The sequence below is a fragment of the Prenolepis imparis genome, unplaced genomic scaffold, assembly GCF_030444845.1.
Source record: "Prenolepis imparis isolate NDT839.2.m4 unplaced genomic scaffold, iyPreImpa1.0 SCAF_187, whole genome shotgun sequence".
Taxonomy (NCBI): Eukaryota; Metazoa; Arthropoda; class Insecta; order Hymenoptera; family Formicidae; genus Prenolepis; species Prenolepis imparis.
In genome coordinates this window covers 3,103-25,480 of record NW_028141345.1, presented here as the reverse complement: position 1 = coordinate 25,480, position 22,378 = coordinate 3,103, and the positions used below count along the sequence as shown (strand labels likewise).

Below are 22,378 nucleotides of genomic sequence, written 5' to 3'. Positions count from 1 at the left end.
CACCCGTTCCACCACATCCGTGACTCCCCTTCTCCTTCTGATTTCCTCGTTCCGGATTTTGTCCTTCAAACTGATCCCCAACATTGCTCGCTCTATCGCTAGTTGGCAGACCCGAAGTCGGTTTGCGCTGCTTTTCGTGAGAGTCGCAGTTTCTAGCCCGTACGTTGCAACGGGCAAGACACACGTGTTATATACCTTTCTCTTGAGGTTTATAGGAATCTTTGGTTCTCGGAGGATGTAACTGAGTCTGCCCAAAGCTGCCCAAGTCAAGCCGATACGCCTTGTGATCTCTGCTGATTGGTTGTCCTTCCCCATTTTGATATTTTGCCCTAGATATATGTATTCATCCATTCTTCAGAGGGTGTGATTGTAAATGACAACCTGTATGTCGTTCGGACTCATAATTTTTGTTTTTTGTAGGTTCATTTTCAGACCTACTGCTTGTGAGGCTTCTTTTAGTTCCTGCAGCATTACTTCGAGTTCACCCGCGTCACTACTGATGAGGACGATATCATCAGCAAAGCGGAGGTGGTTGAGGCGATTCCCGTTGACGTTGATACCTTTTTGCTCCCAGGACATGTTTTTGAATACGTCCTCCAGTGCCAAGGTGAAGAGTTTGGGCGAGATGGTGTCGCCCTGTCGGACGCCTCTCTTGATTTTGACCTTTCCTGTCGTCCAGTCCTCCTCCATCTTGACTCGTAACGTAGCGTGTTCGTAGATGTATTTGATCAGGCTTGAATACCTGGTGTCGATGCGAGCCTTATCCATCGCTTCAAGCACCGCCCAAGTTTCGATCGAGTCAAAGGCTTTCTTGTAGTCCACAAACGCTAGGTGTAGAGGGATATTATACTCATTGCACTTCTCGATCAATGTACGCAACGTTTTTATGTGATCAGTCGTGCTGAATCCTTTCCTAAATCCAGCTTGTTCGATAGGCTGGTAAAAATCAAATTTCTGGGTAAGCCGGTTGGTTATAATTTTGGTCAATAGCTTATAGAATATGGAGATCAGACTGATGGGTTTATAATTTTCCATGTTCGCACGGTCGCCTTTCTTGAAAAGCAGGATGACCTCAGCGTTTTGCCATGCGTCCGGGATTTCGCCGTCCTCAAGACACTTGTTCAAGAGTGCCAGAATTGCATTTTCTAGTGTCTCTCCACCGGTTTTAAGCATTTCGCCCGTGATCCGATCCTCCCCTGGCGCTTTGCAGTTTTTCAGTTGGTTCATCGCTGCTCTCAGTTCTGGCCCCTCAATCGCTTTTAACTCTTCGGATCCCACATTTCGGACTATCTGTTTTCCTTTTTTTCGCTGATCTGGGGGTGGAATTGACTGTTTGTATAGTCTTTGGTAGAAGTTCTGGATGATCTCCGTGATCTCGTTCTTCTCTACAGTAATCTCTCCTTGGTCGTTCTTCATCTTATGAATTATCATCTTCCCTTTTGATAGACCGGAGCGTAGAACTCTCATATTACAGTTGTTTTCTATGGCTTCCTTGATCACTTGGGTGTTATAGGATCTTTTGTCCCTTCTAATGGCTCTCTTCACTTTTTTATTTAGGTCCTTGTACTTCGGCGAGTCTCTGTCTGTTTTCCTTTTCTCTTCGATCAGCCTTTCGGTGTCTGTGCTAACTTTTCTCTGGTTTCTCGATTTCTGCATCGAGCACACTTTTTTCACGGCGGTCCGGATGCTGTTCGTAATTTTTGTCGATAACGCATTTAGCTTTAGGTCCCATAGCTCCTCAGTTGGTCGTAGCTTTTTATCGATTTGGGTGTTGAATTCGTCTTTTTTCCCTTCCATCTCGTACATTGTGGGTCGTATCTTTTTAACTATCAGGCGCCTCCTCTCCATCCGAGTATCAATTTGGAGTTTCGCTCTCACCAACCTGTGGTCACTGCCTGTGTCAAATCGATTCAGAACCGAGTCCATACATATGCGTTTTTCTGTGGCCAAAACGTAATCTATTTCGTTCTTCACTTTGTTATCTGGACTCCTCCAGGTCCACTTTCTCTTGTGGTGTTTTTCGAAAAAGGTGTTTAGGCAGTATATTTTCTCTTTATTGAGAAAGTCGACCATCGCTTGCCCTCTCCGGTTTCGCTTTCCCAGCCCGAAGGCGCCAACATACGACAGATCCGTTGCAGCTCTTGCTCCAACCTTGGCATTGAAATCGCCAATTATGATGGTGAACTTGGCCTTCTCTGTATTCTTTGCGGCCTTTAGGTCTTCATAAAACGCCTCATTTTCCTCGTCTGTCGAGGCAGAGGTGGGTGCATAAGCTTGCATTATCTGCATGTTGTACTTGCTGTTGGTCTTGAGTGTTATATAAATGACTCTGTACGAGATCGCTTTCGTCTTAGTAATGAGGTGTTTCATCCTCTTGTGGATCATTAGAGCCACGTCACCGATGTGTGCATTTTCGTTGGAGTTCCTCTGGAACAGCAGATGTCCTGATTTTAGGATAGTGACTGCTTCGCCGCTGAGCCTGGTCTCGCTGATCCCCAATACGTCCCACTTGATGTTCTGCAGTTCTTTCTCAAGGTTCGTCTGGTGTTCTTCGGACCTCATTGTGCGGATATTATATGATGCTATGTGGACTGTTTTCTTATTCCTTCTGTCTTGTTTTGGACAATTTTTGTCCTTTAGTCGAGCTTTTGCCTCCCCCAGAATCCGTGAGGCAGACTGACGTATCAGTGCGAGATTCCGAGCGCCTAGCTCTACTCGCCTGGGGTAATATTGTTTTTAAGTTCAACATTTTATTTGGAAGATTTTTGGCAATTAAAACGCCACGCTTGCCAGACGTGTTGGCGAGTACCTGTTGGTCCACGGGAGCTATTTTATTTCGCTCCTACCCTTCAAGCAAGCTTGATGAGCATTCCCCCATCCGCCACCCGGGGGACGCGCCCTTAGGGGGTTGCAGGCTCCCCCCAGGTATATAAAAATTGGCTGTTGCGGGCAGTCACACAAGCCTGCAACGTTGCCATGCCCAGAGTCCGACCCCGTCCCTCTAAATGTGCCTATTGGTGGTCCGAGACCATCCAAGAGCACAGGGAGGTCGTCAGCCGGGCTCGACGACAATTGAAGAGGACCCGAGAGGATCCTCAATACGAGGAAACATGGGGGGTGTACCGAGCTGCGCGGGACGCCCTCCGTATAGAAATAAGAAAGGCAAAGGCGAGGTCCTGGGATGACCTCCTTCTATCCCTCGATAAGGACCCGTGGGGACGCCCATACAGGATAGTCCTGAAGAAACTCAAGGGTGCGGCGTCCCCACTCACGGAATCGTTGGACCCCCATTTTGTTGAGAAAATTATCAACACCCTCTTCCCGGTCGGGACCGATGGCAATCATATTATGCCAAATAGGGTCCATGACTGGGATGAGGAGGAAATGGGGGTCACGGGAGGGGAACTGTTGGACGCCGTCAAACGAATCAAGAGCGGGAAAGCTCCGGGTCCGGATGGCGTCCACGGGAGGCTCTGGGGCCTCGCCTATGCAGAAATAGGAATGCAAATGAGGCAGCTATATAATAGCTGCCTCCGCGAGGGTATCTTCCCTCTGGTCTGGAAGAAGGCAACTATTGTCCTTCTTCCGAAAGAGGGCAAACCTGAGAATGAGCCCTCCGCATATAGGCCGATCTGTTTGCTCGACGAGGCGGGGAAGATTCTAGAGAGAATCATAGCCCGCCGCCTCGTCGAGCATTTGTCCCGGGAGGGTCCAAACATAAGTGAGGACCAATATGGCTTCCGCGCCGGGCGCTCGACGATTGATGCGGTGGAGTGTGTGCGCTCGGAGGCGGAGGCCGTGCAGGAAGACGGCGGGGTGTTGTTGGCTGTGTCGCTAGACATCTCCAATGCCTTCAACACCCTGCCATGGCGGCGGGTATCCGCGGCCCTCGATTTTCACGGGGTACCGGGATACCTTGCCGCAATAATAACGGACTACTTCCGGGACAGGAGGATTGCATATGTCAACAGAGAGGCCGAAATATGCGAGAGGGAGATGTATTGTGGGGTTCCGCAGGGCTCAGTTCTTGGCCCATTACTGTGGAACCTCACATATGATATGACTCTCAGGACTGCCCTCCCCCCTGGCTGTAGAGCCATCTGCTATGCAGATGACACTCTAGTTCTGGCCAGGGGGAATGACTGGAGGGAGGCCAAGATCAAAGCCGAACTGGCCGTCGGCAGAGTTGTGCGCTCTATTAAGGAGATTGGACTTCGGGTGGCGCCACACAAAACTGAAGCTGTTTTCTTCTATAGAGGTAGACGGGCGCCACCCAGAACAATCATTAAGGTGGAGGAGACCCCAATCCAGGTGGGGGCCCACATCAAATATCTGGGCCTCTACTTGGACAGTAAATGGACCTTCCGCGAACACTTCGTCCGGCTGGCTCCGAGGGTGGAGAGAGCGGCAATGGCTCTATGCCGACTTTTGCCGAATCTCGGGGGGCCGGATACGCGGGTTCGCAGACTGTATGCCGGGATCGTTCATGCAATAGCACTGTACGGATCCCCGATATGGGCGGAGCAAATGGGGGCCACCCGTGAAATAAGGCACAAAATGTGCCAAGTTCAAAAGCGGGTGGCCAACAGAATCTGTAGGGGATACCGTACGGTGAGTTGGGCAGCCGTGGGGCTCTTGGCGGGAGTTCCCCCGATAAACCTCCTGGCGGATATGCACGCCAATGTGTATTGGCGCATAAGGGAGGTTCGGGGGAGAGGTATAATCCCCACGGCACGCGACCGGCATGCAGTCAAGGTCCAAGCCCGGCAGTCCGTAATTACGAAATGGTTAGAGCTCCTCGAAGACCCGAGGATGCCCGGCAAGCGGACTGTCGAGGCCATCAGGCCCTGTCTCCAAGAATGGTTGGACAGGGTCTGGGGAGGGGTCTCCTTTAGAATGGCACAGGTGCTCACCGGGCATGGATGCTTTGGTGAGTACCTGTGTCGCATAGGTAAAGAGCGCACAACTCGCTGCGCCCACTGCGGGCACAGGAAAGATGATGCGCAGCACACCCTCGAAGAGTGTGCTGCGTGGGAGAGGGAGAGAGAGGAGCTGGTGTCCGTAGTGGGCGCAGATCTTTCGCTCCCGGCTGTAATCGCAGCTGCAGTCGGGAGCGAACAAGGGTGGACGGCCTTCTCCTCCTTCTGTGAAAAAGTGATGAAGCAGAAGGAGGACAAGGAAAGAGAGAGGGAACAGAAGGGAGAGCGTCGAAGGTCTCTGGAGAGGGACATAGCAGAGGAAGAAGAAGAAGAGGAGGGATTTGGGGCTCTAGTCCCCACACAGGAATCAATCCCCAATTCTGTGGGGACTGATCCAGGATGAAACTAATGGGAGGGGGTGGGGGATGTACTCCCCATTTCCCCTCCCAAGCCCGGAGTGAAGGATAGTAAGGAAAAAAAAAAAAAAAAAAAAGAAAAAGGAGAGGTGATAGAGAATAGGAGGAAACGGGGGGGGGTCTCTGCCGGCCTAGCCGGATGAGATCCTCCCCCCCTGCGGGGGCGGGGGCCGCCTGGCCGCCGACCGTGGGACTTGTCCCTCGGCCGGGGGCTGGGCGGTCCTCGTCCCCAGGGTGCCGGCCCCCTTCCTCCCTGTGGCGGGAAGGGGATAAGCTGGCTCTTTCCCTGGCGGTGGTGGCCGAACTTCAATTCCCTCTTGGGATGAGGGGGAGCCCCACCGCCGGGGCTGTGGGGGTTGGCGTCGTCGGGCCTTCGGACCCGGCGTCGCTGACCGCCCACGAGTAGGAGGGACGGGGGCGCTCGGCCGCCTGCCCGCCCGCCGGCGACTCGCAAGAGTTGGCCGGCGGGGGGGTGGGCGGCCTTGCGCCCCCCGTCCAGCCGGGGTTTCTCCAAGGAGAAACCTCGGCGTTAGCGCCGGGCGTCGATGGCCGAACCCTAAACCCCTTGGGGGAGGGGGGGCTGCCACGACGCCCGGCAGTGGGGGGGGGCCGCGGGGGGTCCAAGCTTCTGCTTGATCCCCATTGCACGCGGTCCTCCCCCGCGAGGGAGCGAGGGTCTGCCGCCCTCCCGCCGAGAAAGACGCCCAGGGTCGGGCGTTCTCGGCTGGAGGAAGCAACCTTCGCGAGGGAAGTCACCCCCCCGGGGGTGGTTTCCCTGAGAGGGCCTCCTCGGTTGACGGTCGAACCTGGCTACCTTTAGGGAGCCGGGGGGAACCCCAACCGGGGAGGCGGGGGGTGGCAGCTCGAGCGGGTAACTCGAGCTGTGACCCCGCCCCCCAAATTGGGAGGGCGCGGCGTGGGGTTGATACCGCCCTGCGCCGCAACCGCGAATACCCGCGCTTGCGGGGGGGAAAGTGTCGCCTTCTGCGGCACTTTCCTCAGGAGGGATAAAGGCGGGGGGGCGGCGAGTTGGCATGGGATACCAGCATCCTCGCCGTCCCCTGTATAACGCCTGCGAAGGTATCCGTAGTGGTTTTAGTGCGGTAAGCCTTGCGCCCCCTGGCTGATCCATTCGTGGATCGGCTAAGGGATGCAAGGAGTCCCACATAACCACCCGACCTCTACCCGGAGGCGGGGGTATCCATGAGGATTTCCACTACGAATAAAAAAAAAAAAAAAAAAAAGGTATATAAAAATAACATCAATAAAATATACCTCAGCGGTCGGTATGTACCGACTAGTGGGTCTGTAATTCCCTGGTCGGGTTTAAATAAAAAAAAATAACTTGACCTTTACGGTCGGTAAGTATCGACTCTTGGTTGCCTATTGGTAAGTCCCCAGTCGGTTTTTTTTTAATTTTTAATTTTTATTTTTTTTTGCCTGGTGCTGGAGGAGAAAAGGCTGTTACGCCTACCTAAGGCCGGCCTTGGGTTATGTGGGACTCGGGGACGGAAGGTCCCCCATACCGCACTAAAAACTCCCCCCGTTTTCCGAGGCTTTCTTCCTCGGATTTCTAGGAGCCACCGCGGTTTCTGTTATGCACATTGCACCGCGGTGCCTCCAGTCTGCGCGTGTCCGCGCCCATCCTCGTTTTCCTCCTCTTTCCCATTCACTCAATCATACAGACCCCCATTCATACGTCCCTTCCCGCACCCACCCCGTGACCCCGAGACCCTATACCCCCTACCCCGGCTCCAAGCCCTTACCCATCCTCCCATCCAAGTTCCCCCAGACACGCACATTCACACTCGCCCGAATAAATACCCTACCCCACCCAACCCCATACCCAAATCCCTATCCCCCCTGCCCCGCCGTTCTCGGCCCATCCTTCCTACCTTTATATCCAACGACCCAATGAATAGGGAGCCCTGTCGTGCTTTATGCATGACTTTCTCTCTTTATACTATAAGATAACGTAACATAATATGTGATGGTAAGTGTAATGGGGTAAGTATGTAGTGTAGTGTAGTGTAGTGTAGTGTAGTATAGTATTGTAGTGTATGTGTGTATTCATGTGTATATTGTGTGTACGTTGTAGAACCTTAAGTATAACTGCATAGTCCCACGTAGTACGTGGAAACTATGTGTCCTCTCCGTTCGAAGAGATCTGGCTATCGTGTCTTGCGACTTGTTGCCGAGATCTCTCCGCCTCCTCTTTGGCATGCATTACCGTTTCGGCGAAACTGGTAACAGTAGCCCATGCTTCCTTGTTGTCAGTGATTGCCCTCGCAATCGAGGGCAAGCTAATGTCCTGTCCAATAATGTTGACGAGTTTTACTCGTTCGTCTTGCCAATTCGGGCAGTTCTGCCACGTATGTTCTGCGGAGTCTGCCTCCGTTTCGCAGTGGGCGCAGATAGGACTGTCTGCTTTGCCTATCCTGTAAAGGTAGGTGTTAAAGCATCCGTGACCCGTGAGTAATTGCGTCAGTCTAAACGCGATTGATCCATGCTTGCGAGCCAGCCAGTTAGTCATTATTGGCAGGAAGGCATCCCTGGTTCTAACTCCTGGCGCTCCCGGTCTATTTAAGTAAAGTGACCATTGTCTTACTATGATGGTGTTTTCCATAATCCATATGTCTTTTTCCACGTCCGGGAACCACTCCTCTGCTTCTTTCGAGTCCCGGATCTTTGTGTATACTCTTTTTCTAGTTGCCGCTACTATAAACAACGGCGGAGTACGCGCCAACAATGTTGCTGCGTCGTACGAAACTGTGCGATACGCAGAGATGACTCGTATAGCCATTGTTCGCTGTAGTCTTCGCAACGGCACTTACGCTCTCCAAGACGACGTGAGAGCGTCACTCCAGATCGGTGCTCCGTATGTCATGACGGACATCAGGACATTGGCGTACAGCCTTCTCTTCGCCTCGCCCGGCCCACGAAGGTTCGGCATCAATCTTCCCAATGCCCGCATAATACGCTTTTTCCTCGGTGTATTTAAAATGTTCTCTGAAATTCAAATTTGAATCCAGGATAACTCCCAAGTATTTCATGTGCCCTTTCGTTGTTATGGGGACACCGTCCACTGTAAGGACCACAGGCTGTTCGATTCTCTTGCGATCGGAAAACAATACGGCCTCCGTTTTCGGTGCCGAAATCGAGAGGCCAAGGTCCTTTATTTGTCTGACCACTGTGCTTGTCTGCAAGTTTGCGCTGGTAACAGCGTCGTTTGTACTCTGTGCCACGATTAACATGGAGATATCATCCGCGTAGCACAGCACTGTACATCCCTCCTCTCGTCTTACCCCGAGACCGTGTTGTATGCTATGTTCCACAATTGTGGACCAAGCACGGAGTCTTGTGGGACTCCCGCGGTCATTGCTCTGGTTCTTACTGAGCCACCTTCCACTGGGTATTTGACTAGGCGATTATGCAAGTAGCTATCTATTATCCTCCGTAGGTATGGAGGATATCCGTTCCTTCTTAACGCCTCCCTAATTGTATTCCACGGTAGGGAATTAAAAGCATTTTTTATGTCTAAACTAATTGCAATCGCTATTCCACCTTCGTCGGTACTCTCAGTTATCAGCCTCTGTACTTCGGTTAGAGTGTCGCATGTCGACCTCCCTTCTCTAAAGCCAAACTGGCGATCCGATAACTGAGCCTCCTCGTGCGTCCTCATCCAAGCACTAATTCTTTCGGATATTACGCGTTCAAAAATCTTACCGATTTCATCGAGTAAGCATATTGGGCGTACCTTCGGAATATCCCCGTCTTGTTGCTGTTGCCGAGTTCCTTTCGGGATGAGAACCAGCTGTGCAATCTTCCACTGATCGGGAAATGTGCCGGATCTTAGGCAGACGCTGAATCCTTCGGCGATTCGTGCCACCATTATAGGCGGGATCTTCCTCCACACCGCCGCCTTAACACCGTCTGGTCCTGGAGCTGTCGTGTTTGACGTCATCTTCTTCATGACATTTTGGACCTCGGCCGGCGAAACATCCCACTCTCCGTTCCATTCCTCGACGTTTATGTCAAGATCGTGGGTTATTCCTTCTGGGAATAGTGTCGAGATCAATGTATCTAACACCTCTGGCTCTAGAGTCTCTGTGAGATCTGGACTCGATCTTCGGAGTCTTTTGAGGACTACCTTGTACGGGAGACCCCATTGATATTCCTCTACTAGTTTAACTAGCTCCTGCCAGGCTTCCGCTTTCGCCTTTCCAACACCTCTCCTAAGGTTTCTTCTGGCGATCTTCTACAGCTGTTACAGCTGTATAATAATCTCCTCGTCACGTCCGGGATGTCTACGTTTGCTACGGCTCCAAGCTCTTCTTGCCGTGTTACATGCACTTCTCAGTTGGTTCACAGACTCGTTTCACCAATACGCATTCTTTCGTGGTTTGCGATCCTTTGCTCTAGGAGCCGCTGCGTCGCAGGCATCGGTGATAGTCCTGCTCAGCCACTCCTGAACGGCCTCGGCGTTCACTTCGGTCCCTTCCTCTACGATTACGTTTTGGCAAGCCCATTCCAATGATGCATGAAGCATATCGATGTCTAGTTTGGCTATGTTCCATCTAGGGCCGTCTTCTCTCTTTCTTCTGCAACCACGGGTCCCCTCCAACTGAAAGGAGATGTGTTTGAGGTCCGAAAGGGTTTCTACCTCCCGGACCACGCGCAACTCTTGTGTTCTGTCAATTATCTCCGCCGATGACCAGGTCAGGTCCACAATTGATGACCCTTGTGGCCTGACGCATGTGGGTGATGTTGTGATCGGACACTCACTCGACGAGAACTACAGAGTAGTTAAATATAGGTATCTCTTACCTTAGATAAACGGTCGCCAGTTCATTTATCTTCCAATGAACAAGGAATGCCTTTGTTTCAGATACTGCGCATTGGTCCCTTGTCTCCATTCAACACCTGTCAAGATGGCCGCCGTAACTACGCAGTTCCTTTGTGTCGACCAATCGTTTCCAAGATGGCCGTCTCGACACGTTCGCACAAGTCTGGATGACGCAATTATCTCACCCAGCTAAGTATGCTAATTTTCACCTCCCTTTATCACCTTCCTGTTTTTCATTAGTACCTTTTCTTTTGTTTCAGGTCTTCGCGGGATACCAGGATCACCAAGGACACCAAGAAAATTTATGGACTTCCAGGATCGCGGGATTTCGCCAGGGTAAGTAAATTTCACAGCACTGATATTTTTTATAACAATAATAAAAAATATAAATATATTTAAATATTTCAGGCTACACTCGGAATCTTTAGATTCTCGCTATTACAATTTTAGTTTACGTAATTTGGCTGCGTGACCGCGCACTTCGCGATATCTCAGGTATTCTAAGATTGTTTATTTCGCGCACCCTGTAACACGTTCGAACCTTAATCGCGTCGCGATATTATTTCTCGCTTACAATGGATCACGCCCGTGTTTATTCACGACAGTTAATCGATCGGACGTTTTTCACAAGTCCACGGACTTCCGTTCGCGATGCCTCTAACTTCGAGGCGTTTGGTTGGTTCTCACCGCCGCAAGACGAAAAACCTATCTCGAAAGTCTAGAGTCGAAAGTCCTTCTCTGTCTCTCGATCCTCCGTATATACTTGTTCCCCCACTACCGGGTTTCTCCCAATGCGCGTGCCTTCAGCGGCTCGACGCATGCGCCCTTTGCGCCGCTTACTTCGCTGGAGTTACAAGTAAACAGTCTTACAAAATAATATTAATACGCTGCTCTTAGGTTTTCTACCCTCGCTGCTTGTCAAATAAACAAAATATAACTTTTCGCAACTGAAAATAACTAACTAATGATGTTATTGGCGAAAGTGTAGGAAAGTGCCGATCCTACAAGAGTCGGGAGTGCAATTTCGCTGCACTTTTTTGCACTTCTCGCATTTTCGCTCGCGCCTTCGCTATTGCCGTTACGTATAACGCGTTTTGGCCCTTTCTGGCCTGCCTGTCATAATCTAACAAGTCCCATAAAATAATAAGAAATAATAATCAACAAAATTAAACCTTCGCTTATTCGCGATTCGTTTACATGCAATTTATTCATGCTTTTTCTATGCGCGCTCAGACGCCTCTCCCTCGGTACGCGCGTTTACGCAATAATATATTTATCAAAACAAATACGACTTTTGGCTCGCTGCCTTTAAGTACACTTTTATGCTGTACATTTATATCATAAACTCTAATATTTACATTCTTTACAGGGGCTCCGCTCCGCTGACGTCGCCTCCTTCCTCCCGCCTGCAGCTCCCCAGGATCGCCACCTTGGAAGAACTTCCGCTGTCGTCCTCTCGGTGCTCGGTTCTGACGATTTTCAGCCTCTGGACCACCTTCGGTGTAGATGTCTCCGGGCCTGTCTCCACTGTCGACTCCTGGCTGCTCCTCCGCTCTGTCGGTCGTCCCGGCGAGGAATATGGTTTTTCCTCCGGCTTCAATGTACCCACATTGACAATCCTGAGATCACACTCGGATACCCAGTCGTCGACTCTAGACCCTCTGTTATTTGTGTGCGGGGATCCCCAAGTTACAGACTTGGAGTTGAAATCCCCACACACGATTACTTTGTCGCCAATTGTTCTCAACGCTGCGCTAAGTTCGTCCAGTGTATTTTCGAACTCGACGACTCTTACGTTTGGTGACAAATAGCATGCCATTATGTGCGTGTCATTATACTTTATGGCCACATAGTCATCCCCCGTGATCTTCAGGGTACAGCTTTTCTCCGTATACTCCGGTTTCCAAATAATAGCCGCTCTCCCGCTTTTACTGACAAACCAGAAGGGAGATTTCGGAATTTGGACTGGTTCTGTTATTATACAAATACCAATTCTCTGTTTCATCATATGATTGAATAGCAGGTCCTGTGCCCCCCAACTGTGATTAGCATTTGTTTGAAGGACCCGGATCATCGTCTACTTGCATCTTCTCGTCCTCGCCAGTCCTCCTATCTGGCGACGGGTTCTGCTTCTGAATCTTGACTTGGGATGTTATTCCCTTGTTCAGGTTCAGAGCAGGCCTCTTCTCTTTAGGCTCCTCTTGCGGCCTATTCTCTTTAAGCTCCTCTTGCGTCCTCTTCTTGATTTGCGGAGGCTTCGCCGTTGGTTGGTTGATTCCACATGTAATAGATCCGACGCGGTGATCCGCCTTCCTTTCCTTGCCTTTGCATGCTATACAGTGTGGCTCGTTCTGGCAAATTCTGGCAGGATGCCCGAGTTGACCGCATCTATAGCACACCGTGCTATAGTTAACTTCTGCTGTGCATACCGCCCTAAGGTGGCCTGTCTGCCAGCACTTGAAGCACTGCTTCTGTCGTGCTTTCAGGAGTTCGACTCTAGCCACAGTCCACACTATCCTTATTTTTCCGGCTGTTGACTCTCTGATTGCAGCATCTAAGGGCGTCTCCACCCAAACCGTATTCAATCCGTTCGATAATCTACGAATGGGACCTATTCTAATGTCCCTGATTTTGCATCTGCCGATTCGGCTGACAGTCTCATAAATATCTTCGACCGTGACCGAATCGTCGAAACCGATAATCCGAAGTTTGCCCTTGACTACTGGTCTTGTCACGTCGGCTTCCGCTTGTAAAACTTCCTTGAGCTTGGTAGCTAATTCGTCAGCCTTGACTGACTTCTCTCTTCCTGGTATTTCAATTAATATACCTCCGTTAACGGCCTTGCGAATTCTTGTATTAGAGATATTCATGTTCTTTAATGATATCTCTTTGCTCGCCTTTCTTATAGCGTCCGCGTAGGATATCTTTTCGTCCCGGATTTTTATCGCCACGGCCGCAGTTATTGGCGGCATCCTTCGCTGTACCGGCTCTTTGATTCTTCTGGCACTAGGGTCTCTGGACCTCGGTCCTCGTCCCTGCTTCGATTGAGTCCTGTTCCTTTCCGGCTTGGGTTGTCCGTCTTTCACGTCCTTTTTCTTCTTCCTATTCCTCTCCACCACCTTCCATTCTTCCTCTTTACGGATGTCTGGTGTGGCTCCCGCTTGTTTTTTCGACAGAACAACCGTTTACGGGGGACTATCTGGACATTGCTGATCATCCTAATGCCCTTTGTAATCTTTTTCCCCTTTACTGTATCCTCTGCTTGGGTCTCGCTGTCTCTGGTCCCTTGGTCGGTCTTTTCGCCCTTAGTGCGGCATGTTCTCAGCTCCGCTCTCATTCTCATCAATGCAACAATTTGTTGATTGATTTCGGCCTCCAGCGTTAGCTGCTTCTCCTTTCCCTTCAGCGAAGAAGGTTGTCTCGCTGGGATCGGGGCTGAGACCCCTTTTAACGGGGGTCTCATTACTACATCCTCGGGATAGGTATCCCTAGCAGCTGAACGCTGCCTGACTTCCTTCTTAGGCAGGTCGTTTTTTTCCTTCGCCCGGTGTTTGGTCGAGTATCTTGGCTCTTCCTCTTCCGAGGAAGACGAGGACGTTACGATTCTCGTCCTTCTTTTCCCTTTGCTCTTGCCTGTGTCGACTCTAGCGGCAGCTCTCTCTCTTGTCCGGATCTTGTCCATTTCCTTCTTAATCTTCTCAAATTTACTATTGGCCTCATCGAGTCTCTTTCTGTATTTATCTTCCCTTCTCTTGGCAGCCTCAAGTTGAGTTCCCAACTCTGAAGATTTCACCCTCCAATAATCGACATCACCGACCGAAGCTGTCCTTCCGACCAGTAATTTAATGGCGCTCTCTACTGCTGCCACCCGATCCCTCATGTTGCCACTGAGATCGCCCTTAATCCTACTTGATTTGGCCCTCACTTTGCCACCTCTCTTAGCCAATCCATTGCAAGCGAGCCTACATCTGGCGCGGGCATACTCTCTAAATCATACGTGTTCGGGTGTTTGCCGAACATCCTGATCAACTCGGGTGTTGTGTACACTCTCCTTTTTGGTTTGGGGGTCGTCCCGGCCCCCTCTTTACCTCCTCTACTGGTATTTGTTTCCGCTTGTTTTTTGAGCCTTCCGCTACGTCTCGTACCGCAGTCATAAGTATTATATACCGTCGAGGCCTCTTCTGTTTCAGATTCAGATTCATCGGTCGAAAAGACTTGTGAATCTATCTGCTCCTCCGTGTCTTCTTCGTCATTGGTGTCCGAGTATATGCGTTTGCCTCTAGGACCCTTGTTCTTCTTTTTAATCGTGCTCCGCGATACGTCGCTATCGTCGGAGCTGCGCTTACTTCTCTTCCCAGCAATTGTAGTGGATGCATCCGACATCACTACTTCAACTAATTGCTCTATTGCTACGGGGCTTTCCCGTTGCAGGGTCCCTATGTTCGGGCCTACCTTACCTTGCTTCTCACTCTTAGCGTTGGTGTTAGCGCTATCTCTCATGTATTTCTCATACTCTTCTTCGGCGTTGATGGTCACGCCGGTAATATCTACATCTGTATTGTTATCTGTCCGATCGAAGGAGTGGGGACTGCACCTCCTTCTGCCTCTCTTCCAACTTCCTTAGCTACATCTTTGGTTTGTGCTGTTAGAAATTCCATATAGTTCCCACGAGTGTGGTCGGAAAGAATGTTCCCCCCAGCAGAGCCGCCTTGCCAAGGTATGCCCTAGATACTGTAGAATTCGAGCCGGTTTTCTACAGGGACCGTTAGAGACTGGGAAGCCGCCTCATGCCCCGGCCACAAGATACTCAGCACGATGCCTTACACCTTTATCTGCATGCTTATTTTTTATTGAGGTTGTCTCCTCCACTCATCCACATTCACACACACGCACACACACAAGACCCCCTGCATTACACGCAGAATCGCGAAAGAAACGCGCGAAGCATATCTAGAGCGATCCGATAGAATACCGGATAGGCGCGTGACAGAACGTGAAACGCGAAATCGAAAACGAAACATATTGCATGCAAAACCAATTGTTTTACAATCGGACACAATACGAGAGTGTAACCTGCAATAGGGAAAGCGAAAGAAGGAGACACGCGAACGCGAGCGATATAACAATCTTTTTTTTTTTTTTTTTATTGAGCATTCAGAACCTTTTTGGGTTATAATGCTTTTATATATATATATATATATATATATATATATATAAAAGTTTGTGCACAATTATTCAGAAATTATAATTATGAAATATTATAAATGATAAATATTACAAAATCATTATAGAATAAATATAACAATAATTATGCATAATTTAGACCCTAAATTAAATAAAATTATTTTTTGGCAAAATGTCATTTAGAAATTTTATTTTGACAAAACTGTTGCGTTATGGCTAAGCATTTTTGTAATCATTATGAAATTCGTTCTTTGTGTGATGCAATTATTGTACAATATTTGAGCCATTTTCCTATCGGAGTAAAATATAAATATAATAAATAATATATATATAGATATATATATATAATATAAGCTAATAATAAAAGCAATATAAAGAATAAAATGAATAATATAAGAAATTATATAATACTGTTTTGTAATTTATGCTATTTATTTCTATTTATTTTTTTTGCTATGTGCATTACATACACTAAACAATTTGTTTCAAGAGCGTGGCTTTAGCAAACAGGAATTGGATCAGATTTGTTACAGTGTCCTGATGTATGGATTAATCCTAATCATAAGTCATTACTAGGACTTGGCAATTATGATATTAATGTTATTATGGCTGCTCTTCAAAGAAGAGCTGTATGGTTCGACAAGCGTAGGTCTGTACTTTTGTATTAAGAAATATGATTACATATATGATTATAATTCTTACATTTTTTATTTTATAGGGATCCTAAGTGTCTTTGTCTAGACAACATTGAGGGTTTTATACTTAATGTTCCAATTGAATATAAACTAGGTTTTGTGTTACTTCCTTTGAAACGACGTCATTGGATTGCTCTAAAAAAGATTCACGGTGCCTTTTATAATCTTGATTCAAAACTGGACTCACCCCAATTAATAGGAAAGGTCATTAAATATGAAATTAATTTTGTTGAAAGATATATTTTTTATATACGTATTGTGCAATATTAATTATATATTTTCTCTTATATTAGGACAACGATTTACTCATATATTTAAAGGACCAGATAGATAGCCAGAAAAAAGAGCTATTCCTTGCTGTTTCTAGAGAAATTGATAGCAATCAAGGATGGTTAATAGACATATGTGAAAACAAAGAAGACAATAACATGGATCATGATTCCAAGTATATCGAAGACAGATATCCAGATTTAGATTTGAAGAAATCAGAATCCAGAGAGATGAATGAAAATGAAGAATTTCTTGATAACAAAAATTCTAGATAATTGGGGGCATCATGCTCCACAATTGTTTATTTATTTATGGTTACAATCTTAAATAAAAAAGGTGGCTATAGTTGTTACAAAGAAAGACTTGAAATTATAAAAACAAAGGAAGAAAAATAAAGCAAATAAAGAAAATTACGTATAAGTGTTTCACAGTAACATTTTTATTCCACATAATACAAATAATTATATATATGTATATATATATAATTGCTTGAGCACGCATATGATTTGGAATTTATATTAATATAAAAATATGATGTTTTACATCATATTTTTATATTAATATAAATTCCAAATAAAAACTTTTTTCCCTTTTCCTCTTCCCCGGCCTCTCTGACCTCTTTGATAAGTTGGTGGTGCTTGTGGTAGCGGTGGTGCTTGCGGTGGCGGTGGTGGTGGTGCTTGTGGTGGCGGTGGTGCTTGCAGTGGCGGTGGTGGCAGCGGCTGTTGGAGCCGTCGCTCGCGGCGGCGTTGGCGATACCGCCTTCTTCGCTCTGATTGAGGCAACTATAAAAAACTATAAAAAAAATAATTATTTTATAAAATAATTTTAATTTTATTATTTTAATTTTTATTATTTTAATTTTTATTATTTTAATTTTTATTATTTTAGCCATTTTAATATGTATAAAATTAATTAAACCGATTCGAGTAGATATTAAATTAATTATATTAATTATATTAGTATATAAAATAATATTTCTACAAATTATATACTTACTGCTTGTTGTCGTGCGTTAGGCATTATAATAATGCATCCGGGCCCAGGCGGCCTGGGCGGTAGGCCGTGCACCGGTAGTCCGTGCACAGGTAGGCCGTGCACCGGTAGGCCGTGCACCGGTAGACCGTGCACAGGTAGGCCGTGCACCGGTAGGCCGTGCACAGGTAGGCCGTGCGGCACGGCAATCTGCCTATCTTCATTTGGCACGTCCGGTTGCCCGTGCTCATCCGGCACGTGCTCAACCGGCACGGGTAGTCCCGGTGGCGGTAGCGGTATTGCTGCAAAAAATGTTTTATATATATAATGCATACAATATTTGCACATGTATTTATATACATACATGTATATACATCGATAAATATATAAAGGTCAAATAGAGGTTATTACAGGTTAGAAAAAATCATGGTGTACAAAAAAATGTTACGCCATAAATGAATAAATGAATGCTTTATATATAAATATATAAAATGTGCAATATTTTTATATTTGGGTATAATATGTACGTATACATACATATACATATATAAATACATATATAAATAAAGAGAACAATTACTTACCACGTTCACGGTTCGCCATTATGCTAACATGTACTATCGATTATCGAGTGCAATTATATCGTTTATATCACGCGATCTAAGCTTCCATATGGTTTCAGTAGCACAGAGTATATAGAGTATAGAGTATTGTTTTGGTGTCAGTGCAGAGTGTTCTGTGTTATTAGAGTATTTATTAGAGTATTATTAGTATTATTAGTATTATTTAGAGAGCATATACATTCATTATGCCTAAATATACTAATAAGATGAAAACAGCTTCGGCACAACGTGTGTCTTTATCACAAAAAATGCGTCGCATGCGACAAGCGCGTGACAAAAATTTTTGTGACAATTCTTTTGTTGTGAATCAAGAAAGAATTGATGAGGACTCCAGAAAAAAATCATTGGGATGCGTATCGGATTTCATGGAAATTCCAGGTAAATCACACCAATTATATGCATGCGAGGATAACAGAAATGTAGATAACGACATGTCGACATCATTATCTTTTATAGAAACATTTTCTCAATCATCTGTCGATGCATGCGCAACACAGAAGTTTCAATCAGAAAAAAATAATATTTTAGATGATGATGATTCATCTGTAGGATCATTATCAGACGTTCGTGAATTTCGTAAAAATTTTGCATGTTTGTCGATGAACGAGCCGCACACATATACAGATGAGAGAAATGTGATGACAGATAATGATGCGTTCACACCGCAGTCGTTGAATACATTTTTTGAAAATTCAGCAGATGCATGCATACTGACAGATTCGGAGAGTATAATGCAAAACAATATCCAAGATATTGAAGACGTCGAAAATATCGAAAACGTCGAAAACGTCGAAAATGTTGAAGACGTCGAAAATGTTGAAGACGTCGAAAATGTTGAAGACGTCGAAGATATCGAAAATATTGTTTTGCACACTGATGGGAATATCGACGCACATTATTTGTATTCTGAAGAGATTAGTGGACGACGTATCGTCGATTTTGGGCATGCTTTTGCTGAATTGCAGAGACTGTCTACTCATTGGATCGGCGAATGTCGTTTTACTGATCTTGTAATAAGCGAAAAGAAGCGTGACGGTCTAAAAACCTGATTTTCTGTCAAATGTCGAATGTGTAACTTCAAACGTAGCTTTTGGAGTGAACCAACAGACGACAGAATATTGGATGTCAATAAAGGTATCGTATCCGGTACTATATTGACAGGGACTGGTCATAAGCAGCTTGAAGAACTTCTTGCTGCTGCGGATGTTCCATGCATGAGTAGTAAAACATATATAAAGCATCATAACGAAATATCGGAAGCCTTCGCCGTCGCCGCGGAAAAAGAAATGCGCGCGGCTGGCGAAGAGGAAAAACGTTTGGTAATCGAAAGAGGAGATGTCATAGACGGCATTCCGCATATACCCGTGATAACAGATGGCTCGTGGATGAAGAGATCCTACCGTACTGGTAGTTACGATTCTCCATCCGGAGCAGCTATTATTACGGGATATCATTCTAAAAAAGTGTTATTTGTTGGTGTCCGTAATAAATATTGTATTGTCTGCGCGAGAGCAGCTAAAATTAATGTAGTAGCAAAAGAGCATACATGTTTTAAAAATTGGGGAAGTAATCAGAGCTCCACCAGTATGGAAAGTGATATAATCCTCGAACGCTTCCGACTTAGTTTAGAAATGCATGGCCTTATTTATAATAAATATATCGGTGACGGTGATAGTAACGTATTAAAAAAATTGAGAGATTTTCCACCGTATCCAAATATTGTTGTGGAGAAGATTGAATGCACGAATCATCTTCTCCGCAATCTTTGTAATAAAATACGTGAAGCAGGTAGTACCGGTAGTAGAAATATATCAAAATTAAAGAAGGTCGTTGAGCACAGCGTTATGAAAATTCGAAACGCTGTGGTCAAGGCTGTCACCTTTCGCCGCAATCGTGAAGTTAGTTGGCAAACAAAAATTTTAGAATTAATGAAAGATTTAAATAATATACCTAGCCATGTATTTGGTGAACATAAAGATTGTGCTTCGCTTCAATATTTCTGTAATGGACAACAGAAAGAAGGCGAGCAAAATCTTGTGCCCCAATTACAACGTGCAGGTTTATTACAAAAAGTAGAAAATGCTATGAAACGCATTATAGAAAATGCCGATAGTTTACTATATCAATTTACTAGTAATTCCGTTGAAAGTTGTAATGGAATTATAAGTAAATTTATTGGTGGCAAGCGCGTTCATTATGCCATGAAAGGTTCTTATCAGACACGCGTTAAAGCATTCGTAGTGCAATGTAATACTTCGCGAGCCTTAAGTTCTGTTTGTCGTGCGATAGATAAAAAACCACCCACACAAACAAAAATTATTGAAAATAGAAATATAAAAAAAAATGCCAACCAACTTCAACGAACACGTGCGGCGAAAGAATTAGGTCTCTCTGTTCGTACATCTAAATTTTCCGCTAAAATAACGGCTGATAAAGATTATGGACCAAATGTAGAACGGCCAGATATCGAAGGTAATATGTACAAACAGCTGAGACTTAATCATTATGAAATGTTATTAGAGCAACAACGTAATTGTGCTGTATTGGAGTGTGCTACACGGGATCAGCATGAAAACCCGGAGTGGCACAACGTACGGCGAAATCTTCTCACTGCTTCAAACTTTGGAAAAGTTTGTAGCAGAAGAGAAACAACTTCGTGCCAAAATCTTGTGAAAGCAATTCTTTATCCTCCTCGATTGACGGGCGCGGCTGTTGAGTGGGGTAAAGAAAAAGAGATGATGGCACGAGAGCAATTGCAGGTGGAATTAGGGATAGAAATTAATAATTGTGGTATATTTATAGATGAAACTATCCCATATCTTGCCGCGACGCCTGACGGCATTGTCGGAGACGATACTATCGTTGCTTATTTTATTTTAGATTAAATGTCCTTATGCGGCGCGGCATGTGTCTCCTATCACTGCAATGCTCAATAAGATTTCACATATTTATAGAATATTTGATAAAACGGATGACACTCGAATGAATCAAAGACACGCGTACTACTTCCAAGTGCAGGGACAACTCCACATAACGCAAAGAAAGTATTGCATTTTTGCTGTGTGGACACCCTTTGGATTGAAGTACACGATTGTCGAGTGTGATGACAGATTTTGGGAAACAAAAATGTCAGCACTGCTTAAACGATTCTACGAGGACTGCTTGGTTGCCGAAATAATAGATAGTAGAGTAGCAAGAAATATGCCTATTCGGGAACCGCAGTATGTCATCGAAGCACAAGCGGCTCGGAAAAATGACATAAAAGTGGAAAGTGTTATCGAAAGCACTACTACCACTGTTGCTATTCCAGAAATAGAGCAAGATGACGATTGCATTATAACTGATTACTCGAATGAAAAACGAGATGTAACTGAGGATGACATAAAAAGACTAAGAAAAATGTTAGATCATGTGATACCTTCTCTTTTATTAGTAAAGAATAATGTTTTGCCCATAGATAGTAAATTAAATGATGAATCGTTAGATTTATTTTTACGCATTGTAAGAGAGACTTCTTGCTTTGAAACACAAAGTGTGTTATATTTAGAATACCCGCACATAATTGAAGCTAGTCGTAGCAATAAAAGCTTACAAATTATTGGCGGAAATTGCACAGATCATTGGCGATGCATTTATTTTGATGGCACCAAACTTCACGTGTACGACAGCCTAGCTGGTACTACGTACGATAAATTGGCTGCTAAAGAAAAAGAATATATTCGCCTTCGTTATCCCAAGATTAACAAATATGATATAATTTTCGAAGAGGTACAAACACAACCGGATTGTACCTCTTGTGGAATTTATGCTGCGGCTTTCGCTACAACTGTAGCCTTGAAAGGAAATCCTTGTAATAAAAAATATTCCAGTGACGTAAAATGCATGAGACGTCATTTAATTAAAATTCTAGAAAGCAACAAATTATTGCCTTTCCCGAATTAATATTTTTAATTATTTAACCCATCTTTGTAAACTTTTATTGCTGCCATTATGCAAAAATAAGCAATGATAAAATAAAATGGTACAAGTTATCTGCAATCGTCATTGTATAGAACATATAGTATAACATAAAAATCTCGGAGAGACGATAAAAGAATATTGGTTGCGTTCTCACGGGAATGGGCGTTGGAGGGGCCCATTCTATATTTTATATATGTAATATTAAATTTATTATGACAATTAAATTTTATGTTATACTTTTGTTTTGAAAATAGTGCATTGCAAATTAGATCGCAATTTGAACTGAGGTGATTGCGTCGCAAAGTGCAGTTAATATCAGATAAGTTTTGTTTTGCAATGTACTATTTTCAAAAATATTTAGTAATAGGTAGATGAAAATTAAACAAATTACAAAATACAAGTATAGAAACACATAATAAACAAAGTTGCATGTAAAATAACAAGAAATATTTTATACAGTAACTTCCCATAATATGGTTGAGGTCACTTT

The 22,378-nt window shown here is 45.4% G+C and overlaps 1 protein-coding gene and 1 pseudogene across 1 annotated transcript; one reads left to right on the top strand and one right to left on the bottom strand.

Moving 5' to 3' along the window:
- Positions 1–354: 354 nt before the first annotated feature.
- Positions 355–2,562, bottom strand: LOC145947923 (uncharacterized). The gene has a single exon (XM_083057687.1). It carries the CDS (start codon positions 2,560–2,562, stop codon positions 355–357), a length of 2,208 nt encoding a protein of 735 aa, XP_082913813.1.
- A 13,259-nt stretch (positions 2,563–15,821) lies between these two features.
- LOC145947922 (josephin-2-like) lies at positions 15,822–16,605 on the top strand (annotated as a pseudogene).
- Positions 16,606–22,378: the final 5,773 nt, after the last annotated feature.